At 45.4% G+C, this 22,177-nt stretch overlaps 1 protein-coding gene across 3 annotated transcripts in view; it reads right to left on the bottom strand.

Moving 5' to 3' along the window:
* Positions 1–22,177, bottom strand: part of LOXHD1 (lipoxygenase homology PLAT domains 1) — a 172,254-nt gene that overhangs the window by 14,509 nt on the left and 135,568 nt on the right. For all 3 annotated transcript variants that reach the window (XM_063423238.1, XM_063423236.1, XM_063423237.1), the window contains 3 exons: positions 20,930–21,047; positions 12,982–13,159; positions 7,453–7,638 (listed from right to left, as the gene is read on the bottom strand). In XM_063423238.1, coding sequence (XP_063279308.1) covers positions 7,453–7,638; positions 12,982–13,159; positions 20,930–21,047 — 482 coding nt within the window. The remainder of the gene's footprint in view (positions 1–7,452; positions 7,639–12,981; positions 13,160–20,929; positions 21,048–22,177) is intronic.

Here is a 22,177-nt window from a genome sequence, read left to right on the forward strand (position 1 = left end):
TCCCTAAACCCCACCTCGTCAGGCATCACCCAGGAAGTGGTGGGAGTTTTGGCAGAGGCATCAAATCTCTAGGAATGGAGCATTAATTGTGAGGTGTTAAAATCATGGCATCTAGCTGTGCATCAGTGGATCTCAAAACGCTCCAAGGAGGTGAACAATTTTTATCCCTGATTTACATAATTGAAAATGAGGTACAGGGATGCGATTTACGCAAGGTCATTCCGCAAGCCAGTGGCAGAATAAAAATAGATCCATTTTGTATATCTCTCCTTTAGGATCATGCTACTTCACACCACAACATTTCTCATCAGGGCACACAGGAAAAGGAAAAAAACCCTCTCACAATCTTTGAAAAAGCAGAAGATTAACACTTGGGATAGTTTTAGGAAATAGGTGCCCTGCCCCCTCCTCTCCTCCGTTGTCTCTGCAACTTGTTCAATCCAGGATTTGACTCAGGTCGAAACCACCCATAAATTACCCTCAGACACACCCCACTCCTCCTCCAGCCCTCACATCTTACAGATAAACTACTCCTGTGCAAAAGCACTTAACAGCTCAGACTGGAGATGGAACAATTTCTCAGATTATATTCTTGTGATTGAAGGAAATTTTGTATTTTATTGAGGAATACTTGAAGCAAAAGCTTTTAACAAGGATGCAGGATAATTTGTCCCCCAGAGGAGCAAAGGAGGCCTGTAGAAAAGAAGCAGCTTTTACAGAAATGATAATTCTAAGGCTACTTCTGCCCTTTTGGGCTCCTTCTGCCCTTTTGGGCTCCTTCTGAAAGGTCCTGAAACTCACAGGATTCAAAAGGAATGAATGCACAAGGTCAACACCAAAGTTTTCACGTTCTCTGAGGATCTGCTGCTTTAATTTCTTACATCTTTTTTTCTCCTTTGTGTCAATTATGGACTGTGATACCTTGGCAGTGTCTCTTGGTTAAGCTATAACACCCATAGCATGAATTTCACAGAACCATGGAATGGTTTGGGGTGGATGGGAGATGAAAGCTCATCCCATTCCATCCCTGCCATGGGCAGGGACACCTTCCACTGTCCCAGGCTGCTCCAAGCCCTGTCCAGCCTGGCCTTGGACACTTCCACGGGTGAGGCAGCCACAGTTTCTCTGTGCCAGGGCCTGGTCCTCCTTACAGGGGTGAAATCCTTATCTTAGTGATAACACCGTTGGGCAGAAAAAACCTGGTGTTGAAGAGAGAGGAAGGTGCAAGGCTTATGAGAGGGGGCTCTGTGGGTCAGTGCTGGGATCTCCCAAGGTGCTGAGGCCAGATTTGGACAATTTGCAGGACTAATCAGCCATGGCAGAGTTGCTGGCATGCTGCAAGTCTGCAGGTTGCACCCTCCCTTGAGCCCAGTCTCAGTCGTAGACTTTGATGCATCCAGAAAGATGTGCAGGAGCTGGCATTGTCTTCCCCTGTACTGAGCCACCAGCAAAACAGGGAGTGTGATGGACTTTCCTCTCCTTGGGCAGTTTTACACGTCTATTTCTCTTCCTCTCACTTTTTATTTAAAGCAGAAACTCTTCAACAAATCTGCCCCGGGGATCAGCAGAGTTTATGAGGCAACAGTCAAGAGCTGAGAGGGAGGGCTTAGAAAAGCCCTTCTTGGGCCTGATAGCTGAGTAAATCCTCACAAAGGGCTAAAAAAGACAGTTCTTTAGGTTTTTTAAAAAATAATTTATGGTCTGCGAGTGCCCCAAAGGCTTGGAATCATGCCCATGAATTGCAGAAACAGACCTCTGGAATAGCTGTGTGCCGTGAGTTCAAGGCCTGGGCAATTTAACAACTGAGTCAAGATACTGCTCCTGGAAAAGGTAGTTCCTTCAGAGAAAGGAAAGGAAAACCGAGGGTATATAAATTGTTTTGACTTGAGTTCAAATCAAAAAGGGAATAAAATACTTTCTCCTTTGGAAGAGACACCCAAAAGGAGTCACTGGGGCAGTTAGGCTATTTAAAACCCTGCTAGACAATGCCAGAAGAGTTGGTGAATTGAAAGAAAGGCCTTGTTAAGGCAAAGAAGAAGTTTGGCTCCATAACCTTGGTATTTACTTTTGCCTTTGCTCTTACAACACAGAAAAGCCTGGTTTATCCATAATTAGACTCTTCCTGGCTCCCCTTGGTTAGTGGCAACTGAGATAATCAAGAATCTGAAATTAATTAGTTTAGACAGCCTGCTTATCACCTGGGTTCAAATCTGCTCAGGCAGATGAGGGAGCTAAGTCCAGATTTCCCATACCTCCTTGTCTCATGGAGAAAAAGGCAACAACAATTAAAAAAAAAAATAGAAAAAGAGGCTTTTTCTGTTACTGAGAAACTTCTAGTCATTCTTCGAGAATGGTGATTTTGTCCTTATAGCAGACCCAAAAAAACCCAAAAAACCACCCAAACAAACCAACCAAACAAAAACCAAAAAAACCCCCCCAAGCCCCCCAAAAACAACTGCAACAAAAAAATTGAGGCCTATATTTAGAAAGCCAACATTTCCACAGGCCTACAGATACTGATCTTGCATAAATGTAGAAGTAAACGAACTGAGATATGAGAAAATACATAGTGCCTATCTGAGATCAGGAGATGGGGAGTCTGGAGGTGATTAAATTTGCTCAGGGAGTCTAAATATATTAGGTTGAACATCAGCATCTCAAAGTAAACAGGGGCAAGATAAAAAGACATGGAGCAAAATTAAAACTGAGTTTCATTCACGTCACTTTGCTGTTACCAGAATCTCACTGGTGAGCTCTGAACATTTAAAAATTGAGGAACAAGTTCCTTGAAATTGCACTTGTGAAGTCTTTAAAGAGCCTGTTTTCAAATGAGCAACTACTTCCTCCCTAATCATTTTTACTGAAGTTAGAGAAATTAGATGGGGGCTTCATTCCTCCTTTATGTCTCAGACAGAGATGTCACTCAGCAGATTTTGTGGGGAAAATGGCATTTAAAAGCATTTAAAGTGGGACCATAAAACTGGCGTGCTTTTCCAGAGGATGAAAACATGGTGTTTGCAATTTAAAGACCTTCTGATAGTTTTGCCGTGTCAATTACTGCCTCTTCAACTCTGAACACCCCACTGCAGTCAAATTTCAGTGGAAGGATAAACAAAAGTGGGAGCAAAGCCACTGCAGCAAGGCTTCCACCGAGGGAGGAGGGTGGGCTGTGGTGCATGGCACAGAGAGCACAATGGGAAAGGCATTTAAATGTATTTTATCCTGAAATACAGGAGGGCAGTTGGAGTCTTGATATGACAAGGAAGAAGAAGCCTTTTGATAGTTGGTGTTTCTCCTAAGTAACCTTGAAGGGGCACCTAATGTGGTGCTGTCATTTGCCCCAAATATCAGAAGGACGTGGAGCTGCTGCAGCCAGGGCAGAGGAGGCCACAGAGATGTTCCCAGGGCTGGAGCCCCTCTGCTCTGGAGCCAGCCTGGGAGAGCTGGAGGTGTTCACCTGGAGAGGAGAAGGCTCCAGAGACCTCACTGAGGGCTTTCAGTGCCTCAGGGGATCTTATAAAAAAGATGGAGAGCAACTCTTTACACAGCAGATAGTGAAAGGATAAGGAAAAATGGTTTTAAGCTAAAAAAGAGGAAGATTTAGATTAGATTTCAGGAAGAAATCCTCCCCTTTGAGGCTGGGCAGGCCCTCCCAGAGGAGCTGTGGCTGCCCCTGCATCCCTGGCAGTGCCCAAGGCCAGGCTGGACAGGGCTGGGAGCAGCCTGGGACAGTGGAAGGTGTCCCTGCCCATGGCAGGGGGTGGGATGAAATTATCTTTAAGGCCTCTTCCATCCCAAATCATTCTGTGATTCTGTGATTCTGTGATTGAGACTGATAATTTAGAAGATAAGGGAAAGAACAGCAAGCATGCTCCAGGTATTCAGGACTCCAGCAGCAATGGGGTGGGCCAACGTGAGGCCAAGCCTTCCACAGGCTATTGCTAGAGAATAATTTAGTCAAAAAAAGCCACGAAAGAGGTAAAGAGAGAATGGTCAACATCTGAAGCCTCAGAGCAGTGGTAAATACAAACACGTTTTTATTTAATACCCGAAGTCCCTCATGCATCTGACAAAAAACCCACTTGATCCCTGACCTTACTACTCATTTAAAAGAAATAGAGCCAGGAATTTCTAGCCAGTGCCACAGCCAATTTATATAAATTATTTATAGGGAGCAGGCATATATTCAAAGGATAGCTATATCCTGGGATCTCAGCAGTAATAAATACTCTATCCACCCAACAAGCTGTCATGCTGAATTGTGTGAAGTTTTAGATAGCAGATGCCTTTCACATGACTAATGCAAGAACAATGTAGACAACATATGTTATGATTTAAACAACAGTTTTCCTTCATTCTGTTGGGAAAAACGAGTACATTTTTGCTGAACAAAACCTGGGCATGGTGTTTATCCAAGGCTTAAATTAACCTTGCTGTCAGCCAGGTCTGGTAAGAATAAGTGGAAACCAGTGTTATGAGGAAATAAGGAAAGAGAATAGGAGGTTGCATGTGTATTTATATACATATTTCAGGTTCCAGACACCAGCTTAGTATTTTAGCTGACTTGTGGTGGCTATCTGGGCACCTGTTCTTAGCCCAGAGCAAATTTGAACTAATTGAGCCTATTTGCTGCTTAGCCTAAGGCTAAACTGTTACCTCCCTTTGCCACTAACCAGCTGCACACAGCCAGTAATTACCAACTTGTGTCAGCAGCATCATCAGTGGCACTGGGAAGGTGAACCCTGATCACTTGTGCAAGAAGGAAAAGGCAGCAAAACCCTCCTGGATTAATAGGATTTTTTCATCTCACAGCAGGCAACAGGCTCGTGGGACTCACTGCCACAGGGTGTGTGGGTGCAAATGTCTCCTGGAGGGCCTGGGCAAGAACTTGAATGGCAAAATTCACTGGAAATTATTTAATGGACAAGAATGATATCCAGCTCAGGAAATGCCCTGAGCGATTCATCATGCAAAATGCAGAGGATTGTGAAAGGATTACAAACGCTCGCTCAGCCTGTCCTGTTCCTCAGGCATCCAGTGATGCTGCTGCTGGAAAGAGCTGCTGGGCTCTACAGACCTCAGTCTGATCCAGTTCTTACCTTCCTGCATCCCAGCCTGTCTGTGTGCCTGAGCCCTGAGGACCAGCCTTGCTCTGCTGGGTGAATTTCACCCTGTTAGCACGGCCAGTCGCCAGGGAGCAATGATGCCTCTTGAGGAAAAAGTTCTTTTAGCACAAGTTTTAGCTGGTAATAGGTTTGAAAGTAAATCTGCAAGTCCATGCTGATTTCTTGGTGCTGTCAGAAGGATGTCTGAACCACTCTTGGAACTGCCAAAAAGCCTGTTAACTGAGCTAAAGCTCTGATTCAACAGCCCTTTCCGTATCTACATCTAAACTGCAGATCTAAGGAAATAGTGTTTGGGCAAAGTAATCAGGTGAAAGCAGCTCCCTTATTGCATTCAGCACCAGCTATATAACATGATATTATAGAGTTTAATCAACTAAATTGTGCTGTGTTATGGGAGTGATAAATATGAGCTCAGAGCTTGCAGTGTCTGGAAATAAACAATCATGTTAGGAGGATGTATCTCCCATATTTCACAGCTGACAGAGGCTACCATTAGATGTGGTGTTTTTCTCTCTCTCAAAGACTTTCCAATGGGAATGCCTAATCCAGAGATAGCATCTTTTATTAATAGAGCATGACATGCAGTTTTCCCCTTCTGCCACAACTTGGAATAGTTGAGAGGGTGGTGGCCAGGTCACATCAACGCTGGCATGAAAACCACCCCAGCCATAAACCAGCTGCCTCAGTACAACCAGGCAATGGCTGGGTAGCCCTGCTGCCATTCCTCCCCAGAATGTGACAAATATTCCTGCCAAACAGCTTTATTCATAGTGACTCAGGTGAGCCTGTGGGAGCTTCACCTTTGGGCTGCAGCAAGGGCTGGCCACTAGTGAGCTAGCGCTTGTGTCTTGGGATATGTAACAAAAAAACAAAAAACAAAAAACAAAAAACAAAAAACCAACCAAACAAAAAAAGTGTATTCTGTTTCATCTGTAGAAAGCACTTGGGGAGATGTTTTTCTTTATCTCTTGTAACTCCAGGGGGAGGAGGGTGGATGCCTTCTGATACCAGCCCAGCTGTTAAACCAGGTGGGGCAGTGTTTGTGATCTCTGTCACCACTGCCCACCCTCGGGGATATCTTCTGTTCATGGGCCATTGAGGCTCACCAGGGACTGACACATTCCATCATCCATTGGGAGATGCTCCACCCAGTGGGGAGGAGCCAACCATTCCTACCCAGATAAAAATGGGGACACAGGGACCCCAGACATTCCTCTTTTCCACTGGATTCCCAGAGGAAGACTGGACTCATCTCACCACCACTGAACCTGTCTACAGGATCATCTCTACTCCAACAGAACCACATCTGTCACTCCGGGAGGATTTATTTGTCCTGCTTCCAACACCCTGCCCAACAGGGTGTCAGGTCATATTCCTGACTCCATCAGGGTTCTCTAGGGCCCTTGTTTGTTTGCCTGCTGTTTTTTGTTTTTGTTTTTTTTTTCTTTTTCTTTTTGTACTACTGCATTGTATTTTTAATATTCCTAGTAAAGAACTGTTATTCCTATTCCCATATTTTAGCCTGAAAGCCCCTAATTTCAAAATTATAATAATTTGGAAGGAGGGTGTTTTCCATTCTCCATTCCAAGGAGAGCTCCAGCTTTCCCTGACAGATACCTGTCTTTCCAAACCCAGACACCTTCTAATGCAGTATCATCTCTTTTACGTGAAGATGGGATGGGATGTCACCACAGCAGTGATGCACTTGTAACAAAACACCCCTTGGTGCCTGAATGACAACACAGATGATGGTGGCAGTCGTACTGAGCTCTGCTCTGCTGCTTGTGACACCAGTCAGGGTGTCCAGCAGCAGGGAAATGTCAGAACCTCCTTCAGCACCATGCTGCATGCTCACCACCTGATGCAGTGATCTTAATAAAGCCAGACACAGATCTTTATTTCTGTCTTTGAGGCTGGTTGTGTTGTGCCAGGCTGCGTGTCAGTGTCAGGCTGAGAACATTAAATTTCTCTAGGAGTGGATGCTGGCCTGTTTGAGAGGTGTTTCATGGATGGAGTCGGTGTGCTGGGACAGCAGGCTGGGGGGCTTTGCTCTGGGGGAGGCATCCCTGGTGCTGCAGAAGTGGCTGCAAGCTCAGAATGAAACTGGGGACCTGCTGCAGCAGATGCTGCAAGCCAGGGAGAGGTCACCTGCATGAGGGGGATGTGTCTAGGCAGGGAAGATGGGACACAGGCTCTGGCAGAACCCAGGTAATTTTCCCAGCCTGAAGCAGAGCTGGGGACACTGCCCTCAGCCTGCCTTGTATCTATGTCTTTCCTCAAGTGGAAACATCCCAAACTCTCCCACCACCCCTGTCCCTGCCCTGACCTTTGTTGTCATGCCAGATCCGCACTTTGCAGAGGTCTCCCAGGCTCAGCATTTCAGAGAAGCTGAATTCATCCATCTGGTTCCTCTCAAACTTGTTGGACTTGTTGGACTCCTTCAGAGGCAGGGTGCCGCTGTCCCCATACTCCCCAAACAGGATCAAGGACACGTTGGCATCAGTGCCTGCTCCTGGAAGGGGAGAGCAGAGAAAAATGCCCTGGGTTACCCTGCCACGTTGGGCTGACTCCCAGCTGCATGGGGAGGCAGCAAAAGCAGGCTAGGAGAGGCTGCAGAGGTGCTGATATTTCTCTGGGCACCACCAGGACATTCCAATGGATTCGTGCAGGATCCTGCAGGGAGGACAGCCAGCTCCTCCTGTCCATCCCACAAACACAGATGGATGCTTTGCCCTGGCTCTTGAGGTGTGGTGACTGTGGTGATGGTTGTGCTCATAGGAAGCAGAAATTTCTGTTCCTGATGGAGGACTGTCCATCACAACGCTCTGCAGGGGTTGTCATAGCAGTAACTCTCATTAATCCAAAATCTCTTGGAAAGCAAAGTGACTTACCCAGCAGAATCCAGCAATTCTACTAAGGAGTGTTAAAGAACATACTTTATGAATTTTCTAGCCACAAAGTGTTGTCCCACTGAAGCACAGAACCTTTTTGACACTCAGTCATTCCCTCCTGCAGTTCCACAACCTTCTCCAAGCAGTTATGGCACTCAGGATCCTTCAGCTGGGGTCTGTCTCCTCCTGCTCTCCCTGTGTTTGATGGCACAGGGATTTCAGAGCTATGTTCAGGTCACCAACAAAACCACTGCAGGGCCTCATGGCTCACTTCCCTCAACACCCAACAGATCTTCCTTCTATACTGCTGATTCTCAAAATATTGTCCATGAAGCAAGTAATGGGAAAAGTCCCAGTTTCTCATGCAGTTTGCTTTACCACCTTCTTATTGTGTATATGTTAGGGAATTTAAAAATTTCTAAGATGATCTTTATTACCTGGGTGTCATTTGTCTTCTACTGCCCATATTTTTCAAAAAGAGAGCAACCATGCTTTTGGGGAGTTCAAGGCCAAACCAGCACCTGCAGTGACCTTGCATTTTAGCTGCAAGTGTTACATTTTCACCTGGCACTATGTACAGTCTGACCAAAACTATTGCATTTTAATTTTGACACCATGATGTGAAAGCAGGTTCATGGAAATAAATAAAATCACACATGGGCAGACAGTCACTGCTTTGTCAGAACCAAGGCCCTTAAATTTTGGAAAAGGAAAACGAGACCATCTAGCTCAAATCTGCCTTACAAAGAAACTTGGCATCTGCTGCCCTCGTTTGGATAGCCCAGCTTTGAAAGTCTAACCTCCTGCCAGGCCATTTCTTGCACAAGAGTGTCATAAATCCACTTTGAGCCACACAGACAGTATTTCCCAGAGCTCCATTCAAACACAGCGCAGAGACAAATTTAGGGGGACTGTAAACTTCTGGAGAAAGGTTCCACTTCCACAGGATTATTACTTGAATAACAGAAGTTAGGATGAAATCATGACTGTTCTTACGGGAGGGCTGGAAAATAAAATTGCTGGAGGAGAAAAAGAGTCATATAGGGGAAAGGCAAAGCAACATGTGGTGTCCATGTGAGAAGCTGCCCATGTTAAATTGGGGGTAATTTTCAACAGTTCCCTGGGAAGGGTTTAAGTAGGAAGAGAAAGCATCAGGGATCCAGGCAGTTCATCTGGCAGTACCTTTTATGACCCCAAAGCTTGCTGAGGTGAGGAACAAAGCAAACTGAAGTCCATTTCCTTGCAAGGAGCAGGCTCCTAATTAGTGCCAGGTCTCCAAAAGCACAGAACCTACTGCTTCTTAGCAAAACTGTCCCTGCAGGAAGAAGCTTATGAAGGTCTCATGCTGTGACATTTCCCTCAGAAGCAATTAGCAGGAGATGGGAAAGTAAAAACCAGAGACGTTAAATCAATGTACATTTCACTTATTTGGGTCTCTGATATTTTTGTTGTTGTTGTTGTTGCCAGTTCCAGGAAACTGTCAGGCACATTTAGGAACTGTAAAAATCTTGAGAAATGAAGAGATGAAGGTACTGTGGTTGCACCAGCCGTGACTGGTGATGGGTGAAATAGCTCAAGGACTGATACTGAGATCTGCAGAACTGAGCTGAACTTCATCATCAACACCCTAAACAATGGCAGTGTTTCCTCAGCAGATTTCCAGCCAAGAGCAGATTTGTGTGAGTGACTGACGTGCCGAATGCCAGAATTCCAACACAGATGGACCTTGAGAAACCTGAGGACTGGGCAAGCAGAAATCCCATGGAATTCAGCAAGGAGAAATGTAAAATCCTCTGTCTGGGCTGGAATAAACCTTTCATGTGCTGGGAAGTTGAAGATGACCCAGAGCTTACAGCAGCACCATTCCTACCCTGGTTGGATCCAAGCTAGCAGAAAGTCTCCAGCATTCATGGCAGAACACCAGTTTGAGTTCGTGGGCTGTCTCAAGACACTGAGAAGAGCTCAGAGGATGATTGCTGAGATGGACAAGAGCTGGGACACACCACTGTGAGGAGAAGCCCTGGGAGGAGCTGGGGCAGCTGCACAAGGGCCCCACGTGCAGGGACAGTGGCAATGGGGACAGGGCTGTGCACTGTGTCACATCATACCCCAAAAAGCCACAGCCACAAGCTGCTGGGGAGGTTCAGGCTGGGAATGAGGAAAAGACCCCCAAATTTTGGGGAATATGGTGCAGGTCTGGGTGCAGATGCCTGGGGAGGTGGTTCCTGGAGTTGTCCAGAGTTTGGCTGGGCACTCTTAGCTAGCTTGAGCTGGTGCTGGGAACAGTGCTTTGAGCAGGAAAATGGGTGAAATAACCTCCAGAGGACCCTTTCAACAGAAATCTCTATGATTATATGATTCTTACTGAGCAGATGCTTCATTTTTAAACAAGCTCTGGGCTTGAGCCACAGCCTTCTGAGGCCAAATAATGTCCTTCTTTTGACATAAAAAAGACCTATATAAGACACTGGGAACTGACACCAACTGTCCTAAATTATGTAATTTGTAGGTTGGAACTGAGTTGACAACATCCTAATTAATCTTAGAACAGCAGAGATAAGAATCTTCTGCTTCATTAATGCTTGATAAATGAGAAAGCAGCATTTATTCACTCTCCATCTTTACTGCATTAACATGTATATGATGCCTGCATAGAGGAAGTAAAAATTAACCAGCCAAAGGACATTTTTGTGCCTCAGAAAGAGCCATCAGGTGGTCTGGCTCTATTGCATCTACGCCCATGGGTCTTGCCTTGAGGAAAATCAGATTGTGCTTTACATCTGAGATCAAGACCTTGGTTATAACCAAAGATTACCCATTTTTCTTGGGAGGTTTATGCCCTAACAACCTCTTCTTATCTATGTGTAGTCTGAGAGCCATCTGAGGTACTGCTGGTGGTGGAGAAGACGTGATTTGAGCTTTGCAGGAGCAGAGTCATTCCCTGTTGCAGACTCTGTAGGTTATATTTTCACTGGAGTAGAGCAACTTTGCAAAAGACAAACTGTAACTTTAAGATTTCTTTGAGGAAAATATAAAACAATGCTGTTAAACATGTGTGTGTGCTGGGGAGGAAATATCTTATGCTTTCTAGTTTGCTGCAAAATCTTCTTTGTGGGGTTCATTTTCCCTAACTTTAGCTGTTTAACCTAACTTAATCATGAAGTCACTCTCTGAATCTGATGAAGAAAAACTCTAGAGACGGAGACCCTCAGGAGTTATCTGGACTACTGATGAAAACTTCTCTCCCAGATGAATTGACCAGAGACAATCTAGACTAGGAGGAACTCAAACCAGAAATATAATTTTCCAGAAGGTGGCAAATAGGTGAGATTATTTTTCCTGCCTGTTTATTTATTTTTTAATTTTTTTTTTTTCTTTTTGGTGACTCTTACGTGCTGGAAAGTTGAAAGCCATTGCAAAGAAAAACTTTACACCTAGAAACAAACACATTTTATTCCAGTCCTTGTGCAGTATTGCTCCTCGACAATGTCAGTGTGGCAGGAGATGACATAACATGTTTAAACATCACCAAGGATAAAATGTCTTTCTTCCTGAATTGGTCCAGCCAGGAGTAATTGTGGAATACATAATGATCAAAGAGGGAAGATGGTTCATGACTTGCACCTGCTTTAGATAAGCTGGATAAAGTTCAGCATTATGTCAGTGAGCTGTGTGATCTAATCACAAACAGACTCTCTGAACCCTCTCTGTAATCTGCTCTTTCCTACTGGTTGTCGCTGCTCATAATGAAATAAAATGTTTCTTCATTAATACCCGTCATCCTTCATTCAATGGGAAGGGCAGATCTGTCTGCTGCTGCTGTCATTTTCTATTCTCCTTCCATTTCTATTTCCATCGCCTTAGTGAGTTAGGGCTGGTTTTCACAAAAAAGGTCACAGAAAGATCTACCATTATATTAGATGGATGGCTAGATACATGAACAAATCTTCCTTTCCCTCTCTCTCTCTCTCTCTCTTTTGTTTTTTTGTATTTCACTACGTTTGTCAGACAAGCAGCTGGCAGAGAGGATAGATAAGAAGTGGTGAGGTGGCATGAAGGTGCTCTGCCAGGGAAATTTTGATATTCTTAGATCAAACCTTAGAAGCTGCATAAATTACCACTGATAAAACCAGAGGGAAAAAAATTAAAAAAAAAAAAAAGAAGAAAAACCCCCACAAAACCCCAAATAACAACAACAACAACAAAAAAGAAAAGCAACAAAAGAAATAAAGAAAAGCTATTTAGAGGTCAAGAGTTGGTTATGTGCACTGGTGTGACAGAATCTCACTTGAGTACCAACCTTTGAAACAAGGTGTCTTCAATGCCTGGCTTGCCACATCTTAGCACGATTCACCTTGTATGTGGCAGCAGATTTCATCCAGCAGCCTGACAAGATTTCCCATGAAAAGGGGCAGTGATCCCAGGAAATGACACTGAAACCCCATTTATTGGCTCTCAAAGCTCTTTCTGTATACTCTGTTCCACCTCTTCTATCTGGTGTGCATTTAGGAATTTTTATTTTCCACAGCTTGAGATAAATGGTCTCAAACACTTTGAAAAGGTGGGTGAATTATTGCTGTCTGCTTTAGGCCAGGCAGTGCTGACTGAAAACCTGAAGCACACCAGCTCTGACCACCCTACATGGATGGACCTGACCACAAAAAAGAAAAATGTGGCTGCTGACCTCTGCAGCTTGGTCTGGTAATAGTTTCTGTAAGGATGTCTTCAGAGGAATCAAAGGGCAGTCAGACCTGGGCCTTGTGTCTAAATATGTTATTCCCAGAGCTCAGATGAGAATGAGTCTCTCAGGCACTGCCATGGTGAAAGCCAGCCAAAATGGTTGTACACCATCTAAACTGTGTTTTTCCAAACGTAATTTCAAATGAAACAGATGGGGGGTTTTCCCATTGATAAAAAACAAACTTCATATTAGAAAACTCATAAAATATCTAGCAAGGACCAACCTCCAATGTCACTGGTTTTAACCTGAAGAGTGTACGTGGTGTCCTCCATCATCTGCTCATCGTTTATGACAGCTGGCATCTCACACACCAGGCTTCCCTTGGCATTTTTCAGCTTGGACAGCCAATCCCCATAGGTAAATGTGGCCACTTCTTGATTAGTAAGATTCCTCAGGGTGATCTGTGAAGAGCCAAAACGGGGCAAAAACACTTACTTACCATTTGAACAAGAGCAAATGTCAAATTTATAAAGTCCATGATCAGCAGAACACGGGGAGATCTTGGCCACAGCTTCAAAGGCCATACTGAACTCCTCTGGGAAAAATGCAGCTCTCTCCTAAGGACAGTATTTGCTGTGGTAGTTTGCCCTGAGAAGTGATCCTCACAGTATTATTATTCTTTTTCAACCATGGTTCTCCAAAGGGAGAAATTTGCTCCTCTGACCTAAGTTATGGACGAAGCTCATCTCTAAGAGAGTCAGACCCTCCTGTGAGCCAGCATGGGGTTCACCCCAGAGAAGTTACAGAGTTATTAAAAACCTCACTACCTCTCCTGGAAGCACTCAGCATCTCCCTTTTGCCTGTCTCCTGTGCAGAAATCATTTCAGCGAGACACAAGCCCAAACAAGTTAAAACAAGGCACAAGATAAAATTAGGCCAGCAAAAACTTAATATTTCACACGCTTCTCCCTCTGGGAAAAGGTGACAGAACAAACAGTATGCAACAGATATTAGTCACACTATCTAATGTGTCATGGAAGCAGCTCAGATGCCGTGATGATAAGAACAGAACGGGAATGAATTCAGAGCAACTCAGCAAGTTACTCCAGCACATGCCTAATAAAATACCCACCTTTATGTCTCTTGTTGTGTGTGGGCTCAGTGGAGCATCAGTCAAACGGGAGAAAGGTGTTACACCTGCCTAGAGCAAAAACCTAGCAGTAAGTTCTCAATGGACTGGGGGAGCTGAAGGGAAGGGATGAAGCAGTGCTGTAAATTGCAGTTTTTGTTACCACCCAGCAGAAACAGGGGCTGCGCCTGTGAGTGGCAGTGCATCAGAACACACTGCCTCTGCAAAGGCCGTGGAAACGTGAGCCAGGAGTGTGGTATTAGGGAGGAATGAGTCAGGAGAGGTGGGAAATGTTGTATTAAAAAGGATGCCTGGAGGTCTGTAGCTCCACACACTGCTCCAAGCATGGCTGCGTGCCATGCAGAGCCATGTCCAACTGAGCTGTCAAAATCTGCAAGGGTGCAGGCTCCCCAGACACTCTGAGTCCTCATCCCAGGGCTGCACCACTCTCATGGGGAAGATTTTGTTCTTTATATCTGGGCAGGAATTTCCTCAGTGCAACTCATGTTCACTGCCTCACGACTTTTTGCTGTCCACCTCTGAGTCTGGATCAGTGGTGGCTGTAACCTCCTCTCAAGCAAGAGAATATTGGATTCCCTCCCAGCCTTTTCATGGCTTTAAAAGTACTTTCCTCAGCCTTTCCTGGTGTGCCACGTGCTTCCTGTAGCCCCTTGACTACCTCAGTGCTTTTCCACTGCATGTTCATTTATCAGCCTAAGGAAAAAAAACTCAGAAAAATCTATCTTGAGATAAAATGTGCTCAAATTCTTGTCTTCAAACTTCAGCTGTCCCAGTCCTTCTGTGGACTCCAGCCAAGCCTTGCTGCAGCCTTCAGCAGTTCAAAAGAAGAATACTGCTCCAGGTTATAAAAAAAAAAAGTTTTAAAGAGGGCAGTAGCTACACTGAAGATGAGCAGTAAGCCATGCTCTTTGTGTCTTGAATGGTCCTGTGGGTAGGACACTCCTCTGGGGTTTTCAATCTGCCTGGTGCTAAAGAGGGATCTGTAACAGAGCACCTTCACCCCCCTGCCCCCAGGTGTACAGGACATTTTTGGCTCCGGAGGATGTCCCACTTTTCTAAAAAGCTGCTCATTCACAGCCAAGTGACACTGTTACTTTGTGGTCAAAAAACTGTTCTGTGAGTCAAGAGATGTTGAATCAGACCCTTGCTTTGAACCAAGAGGAAATCAGGTCTCCCCCAGCCCAGCTGGTGGCCTTTCTGCTGGGCCACAGAAGTGTCCTCTCTCAAGGATGTGTGAACAATGCCTGCATCCTCTAAGGAGTCCAACCCAGAAAGTTTTCTTCACAAAATTGATCTGTGAATGATGTAAGGTTGACTGAAAATGTCTATTTCCCCTACCCTAGTGCATAAAATCTGTGCTAGAAAAGGTTCAGCCAGCAATACCTCTGCCCTGCTTGGGAATGACAGTGACACTGCTGGTAGCAGAATGTCCTGAGCAAAGCTTGCAGGGAATTGCCAGGGAAACAGTGGGGATGGAAGCAGATTAAGAGTTGTCAGCCTGAGAGCACTCACAGACACAGAGGTCAGGCCTCTCACAAACACCCAGCCCATGCTCAGAGCTACAGATGCTGCCTGAGAAGAAAAGTCTGGCTGCTAAAGCTGCTGGAGCAAAATGCCAGCTTTTCCCATCCCAGCCCCTCACCCAGGATGTGTGATTGCATCTGTGTGCAGCAGTAAGGACAGAAACAGAGACCTGCCCCTGCTGTCTCCTTCTGGGGTGGTGGTAAGGGAGGAGCAGACAGGGGATCCCTTTTAGGAGTGGTTTTTGCCCAAAGGGTGTCAGCCCAGAAATCCATCTGCATCCTGGGCTGAGCCCCCAGCGTGGGCAACAGGGGAGGGGATTCTGCCCCTGTGCCCTGTGCCCAGGTGAGACCCCACCTGCAGAGCTGCTCCAGCCCTGCCTCCAGCAGCACAAGGACGTGGAGCTGCTGCAGCCAGGGCAGAGGAGGCAGCAAGGTGATCAGAGGGATGGAGCAGCTCTGCCGAGGGAATTGGGAGTGCTGAGCCTGAGGAGAGGTGGCTTCAGTGTGACCTAACTGTGGCTATCCAGTAGCTGAAGAGAGCTGACAAGAAAAATGGAGACAATTTAAAAGGGTCTGGAGTGATGGGACAAGAGGAGTATGAGTTCAGATTGAAAGAGAGTAGGTTTAGATTGCATATTAGGAAAGATGCAGCAGTGGCAGGCTGACCTCTGGGTCACAGTGTGGGTGCATTGCCTCTCCCTTACCCTGCAAGGAGCCCCTAAATGCTGGTCACCAGCTCAAACACATCATGTGGTCAGTGGGGGGACCTGGGTATGCCCAGGGAAGCCCCACATCCCACCTGAACTGGGGGCAGGTAAGGAACTTCTCGAGGCATGGTTCCCTCTCTCAGGTCTGCCTGTCTCAGGGGGCCTGAGTAGTTTGTTGGAAGGGGTGAAAGCTGAATGTAGCCTTTCTCAGTGACTCAAACAGCAGAAAATTAATCCCATCCTGCAAGGAGATGTTTTTGGGTGTTGCACACACAGAGGGTGATGCAGGATTTTGGTTTCAATCAGGAGGGTCAAGAAAGTCATCTCAGTGAGCTGAGCTGAGACTATATTTAATTTCTGCCTGCTCCTCTCAGTAAAACTAGCTACTGCTTGGCAATGAGACCACTACTTTGCATTGCACCTAAGCTATTTTTTTAAGGATACCTAGAACTTGCTGTGGGCATCCAGTGTGCTTTTCAGCTCAAACTTTCTTGCTAATTATGCAAGGAGCTTAACTGGGCTATAGAACACCAACAAGCCCTGAAAAGGAAGTGGCAGAAGTGTGTAGGAATAACACACTGATAATTTGCTTTGTAGCTGAGCAAATACAGTAATTGACAGGAGCATTAAACCAACAATTTGAAATTAATTGCACACTGTCTGCTGCAATGGGAAGGTTTGACATGTCCGATTATTTGATTTACCCCTACTCAGCCTTTCTCCATGTCATGTAAAACATGCCCCACAGGGTCTCCCACTCTGCTGACACCAAAATACACAGCTCCTGGAATTCACCTTAGAAGGCTCAAACACAGGATTTTATGCCTCTGTTGCACGTCATTATTCTTCATTTAAGCCCAGGAACTTCTGACTGTAAGACAAAGACTTCACTCTTTTGCAAAGAATAAAAGTCAGCTTCAGCTATATAATTCTCAATTCTCAATAATAATTCTCAAATTCTCTTAATCTCCTTTGTACAAAGGAGAAAGGACTGAATAAAGACCGAGTCCCACATGCAGGATTATTCGTGACGTTTGAATGCAATGCAATTAGTGCTTCATTAAGGCAGCTTCTTATCTGTCTGGCTTTGACAGCACAAAGTAACATTAAAATTCTGAGGGAAGCAACTCTGCAGAATTCAACAGTCTCATAATTCCTGCTATTTCACTGAGCTTTCATCTCTTCTTGTTTCTAGATTTTCAACTTCATAGCTAAGACACTGGGCAGCAGGTGAAATCATCACAGGGACTGAGAAAGCAGCTATCCCAGGAAGAGGTTTCCAAAACATGCATTTAGATAAGTTTCCTAATTAGAGTAATTATGTTTTTATGCTGAGGATGGTGAGGCCCTAGCATAGGGTGCCCAGAGCAGTTGTGGCTGCCCCTGGATCCTTGGAAGTGCCCAAGGCCAGGCTGGATGGGGCTTGGAGCAACCTGGGATAGTGGAAGGAGTCCCTGCCCATGGCAGGGGATTGGACTGGGATGATCCCAGGGATTGGACTTTAAGGTCGCCTCCAACCCTTCTGGGATTCTGTGATTTTGTTCCCTGTTTTTTTCAGAAACTCAGAGCAGTGTCATGGTAGCTTGATGTGGAGGAACATGAGATTCAGCATTAGATCAGTGGACAAGGTCCCCATCCTATGTCCCTCCCAGCAGAGGTGTGATCAGAAAGCATTGCTCAGCTTTGGAGAGCATTCACAATGCCTTTTTGGGCATAGTAATGATCAATATTGTTCATTTTGTTGCAAAACATCACTTATCAAATTTTGTTCCCTCTAGAGGTTTAGGTACTAGCATTATTGCTACTCTGTGGTGCAGTTTGAATTGTCAGCACCAAGTTCATTACTTTGCTGAGATTCTGAATGAAATTTTAGTGTATTTTATGTAGACAGAAAAAAAATATGACTACTTGCCTGCTTGTAAATTGAATCTTTTGGCTGTGTACAGAATCATTGATAATTCATGCATTTTAATTGGTATTTATGCATTTCTATATCTGGTGAACTAAAAGCAGTATAAATTATGGCTAGCAACAGTTTACCAAAAGACCAGAGAGAATTAAAAAGATCATTTATAGTTAGTTTAATAGAACAAGAAAACTGAGAATATCATGTAGATAAATGGAGCAACAAATGGTTAATTACGGGGTTGATGGCTTAATCTAGCTTCTCATTTCACTGTGCTAGTTAGCACTAACTGTGAACCATCTGTCTGAGAGTTTAGCACTACCCCCACAAGTATTTCATTATGCAGTCTTAATATGCACTTTTGACAGAAATGGAAATGGGCTCCGATCAGTTTTCATGTCACACCAGGCTACGTAAGTTTTTAAGGCTGGAATACAAATCAGAGAACAAAAATCCTTCCTCCCCTCTTCCAGAATGCTTCTGTAAGCCACCCTCTGCCTGGGAATGCAAATGCTGTGTTTACCTTTGCAGGGAAGGTGGGAAAGAAAACCAATAAATACAGTACTCTACGTAACACTGGAGTTAAAAAAAATCTGTTTATCTAAGAAAAATAGAAACTACAGGCGTAATTTCCATAAGCTTCTAAAACCACAGAATTATAAAAGAATGGTTTGGGTTGGAAGCAACCTTAAGGACTTTCCATTTCAATCTCTGCCATGTGCAGGGACACCTTTTACCATCCCAGGCTGCTCCCAGCCCTGTCCAGCCTGGCCTTGGGCACTGCCAGGGATGCAGGGGCAGCCACAGCTGCTCTGGGCACCCTGTGCCAGGGCCTGCCCACCCTCCCAGCCAAGAGTTTCTTTCTAATATCTAATCTAAATCTCTCCTCTTTTAGTGTAAAACCACTGCCCCTCATTCTGTCACTATCTGCCCATGTAAAAAGCTGCTCTTCCTCACTTTTGCAAGCCCTCTTTTTAGTCTGCTCTCAAGACCTGTTCTTGTTGCATGGTCCACCTGTGAGTTCTGTAGATCTGGAGGGTGGCTATAAGCCTGCTGAATAGGTCCAAATGAGTTCTCTTCCCTGGGAGATCTTTGTTTTTGGTAGGACAGTCCTGCAGGCTGAGGGTTTGGAATGCCTGGACAGACAAGGCAACAGGAAGGTGGGAAGGCACAACCAAAGATGCAGCCTTTGTGCTGCTGCTGATTCATGACTGAAAGACCTGGAATGTCTCCAGATGAACAAGCTTTATCTGATTTCATTTTATATGAATATGATTTATAAAACTCAGGGGGAAGCATGTGAGAAATTACAAAGGGAATTTGACCAAGACATCTGAACCAAATCAGACAAAAAGATTGAGTTATTCCTTGGGCACAGAGAGAAAAATTGTGCATCTGTGGCATCAGCTCTAAAGATATGTGCTGGAGTTCTAATCCTTGGAGGAGCTGCAGAAGCATCATCATAAAATCATACAATATTAAGTATTGGAAGGGACTTTAAAACTCACCCACTCCAACCCTTTGCCATGGGCAGGGACACCTTCCACTATCCCAGGTTGCTCCAAGCCCTGTCCAACCTGGCCTTGGACAATTCTAGGGATAGGGCAGCCACAATCTCCCTGGCAACCTGTGCCAGCATTTTGCCACTCTCACAGTAAAGAATTTATTCCTAATATCCAGCCTGAATTCCCCCTCTTTCAGTTCCCCTCTTTTCCCAGCTGCTGAGAAAAAAAAAAATTTGAAGAGGAAATGTTGAAGTAAAAATGGTACTGCAGCACAGAAATTCTTCTGACAGTGAAGAGGAGTCCATCACTTCACTGAAAAACTGGTGGCTATGTAGGATCAATGTTTAGAAAAACATTATCTATGTGGAAGAGACTGCCGCAAATTAGTCAAAAAGGATAAATAATCCAATTAAAAATGATGCAGTGTTTCCTCTGACCATCACAGACTACTAGGTCTTAAACTGTTCTCATAAAAAGGTCAAGATACAGAAATCCAGCAGGATGTCAACACCAGGAAAAGCATGGTAAAGGAAAATGGCAGAGATGTGTTTCTCCATTAATGACTTCTGATGGTCTGTAATCAGCACATTATTCCCCCTGTACCTTATAAATACAATTATAGGGACCCACAAAAACCAAACTAATTTTGAGTGCCCAGACAGAGGTGATCCTTACAAGGAGCTGGTGGTTTGGCAGCAAAGACCAAGGCAATCATTGTACTTTTGTGCAAAGTAGAACATCAGGGAAAAGTACTATCAAAACGCAAGATAAAACTGACACCTTACTTGTATGGACAGGAAAAGAAATAAATATGTGTGCTGGAGGAGAAAGAAGGAGGAGAGATGGGATGCTCCAGCTGAATGGATGGATTATTTGGGAATGTCCCACCCGGCCCAGGGTGTGTCTGTCTGGCAGACAAACATCCACCCTCTCAGGTACTCAGATTCCCACATGGCAGAGATCTGCAGGGGCTGAGGGTACAACCCAGGGACCAGAAAATACTGCAGCTGCCCTGGTGACAAACCAAGGCTCATGCAGGGGAGAGTGAGATCCCACAGCAGAATCTGTGGTGAAACCATAGCATCATTTATGTTGGAGAAGGTGTCCAACATGATTGCGTCCACCCGTTAACCCAGCACCACAGTGATGGTGGCTAAACCATAGCCCACAAATGTGCCACACCCACAAGCCTTTTGAACACTTCCAGACATGATGATTCCACCACAAAATGGAAAAAAAAAAAAAAGGTCTTTAAAACACAGCTTTTCCCTCTGCTCTCTTCTTTCTTGACTCAGTTCCTGCCGGGAAAAACAGTGAGAAACCAAACAGAAAAAAACATAGAAAATTAATGAAAAACCCAGTCCATTGGTGCCTTCCTCCTCTTTGCCAGGGGCTGGGAGGCTGCAGGACACACAGGCTGTGAGCTGCCAAGAGCTTTACCCTTTCCATGAACCAGTCTGGGCGCGTCCCCTTGCCATCCGTCCGGACCCTCATCTTCCTCAGCGGTGCGACGTCGGCAATCTCCAGGATGAAACTGTCCTCCTGGCCCCGCTCAAACCTGCAAGGGTTGGAAGACCAAGGATGGTTTTTTTTTCTGTTGCTCCTTCCTGGCCACACCAACAGCCTCAAATCAAAAGTTTATGAGTGTTCTTTGTTGGGCTGGAGCTTTCCTGCTCTGCGATCGCCAGCTACTGCGCTGCTGGCAAGACACCTCAGTGCGGATCTGACAGGGATTCCTCCTTCCCTGGAAAACACAGCCCACCTGGGGCTGCTCCAGGCAGCCTGTAGCACACATTGTTTGTATCCAGAATAGAGACTCACAGTCAGGCTCCTGCACATCGCCTCCCTCCTGGCAGCTGCCCACTTGCCTGTCCTGGGCCCGTTCCAGCTGGAAGGCAAAATGATTTTGCCTCGTCTCCTTCCCCCTGAGGTGCAGCACAGCATTTTGTGTTTGCCGTGGAGAGAGGCAGCTGCTGCAGCTCAGCTGAACGTGCCCAAGTTTGGTAAGCACGGGCAAATTGTGTCAGAATGGAGACAAAACCAACCCGATGAAATTGGGGGATTTGGATTTGCAGGCTGTCTCTGCCTCTGGTAAGGAGCAGGGTGGGTTTGTGTAAGCTTGTGTGACAGACCTTCCCTGGTGCGTGGCTGCTTTGTACAGGCACAGGGATGTGCAGGAGCTGCTCATCCATAGCAATCAGCAGAAAGCAGGAGAAGGGAAAAAACAGCTGACATGTGCTTCCCAAAGAAGATTACATTGGCTGGGACTGCACCTTCCCTCCCTCCTGGCATCACTGGCGTTGGGAGGAGAGCCTTGGTTCAGTGAAAGTGCTGCCTCAGGCTTGATATTACTCTGTTATAAACAAGTGTGTCTTCCAGTCTGCTCCCTCCAGTACCTGGAGACCTGCTGTAGTCTTGGAGCTGGAAATCTGATCCTTGCTAAGGAGAATCCAAATCCAGAGGGTCTACCAAGCACATGGTGACCACTCTGCTGTTGAGGATTCTCCTTCATGCAAAGTTCTCCTTGTGGGGGAATTACCTGGATGTGCTCAGAGGTTTGGGAAGAGCCCTGCAAGATGTGGGCACTGCCATGACAGAAACAATCCATAATAATGATATCTCATTCCTGGCAATGCACACAGCCTCCTCAGAAGTGCCAGAATGTGGAGAAAAAAATAATTTTCTCTA

This window comes from Prinia subflava, chromosome Z (genome assembly GCF_021018805.1).
Source record: "Prinia subflava isolate CZ2003 ecotype Zambia chromosome Z, Cam_Psub_1.2, whole genome shotgun sequence".
Classification (NCBI taxonomy): Eukaryota; Metazoa; Chordata; class Aves; order Passeriformes; family Cisticolidae; genus Prinia; species Prinia subflava.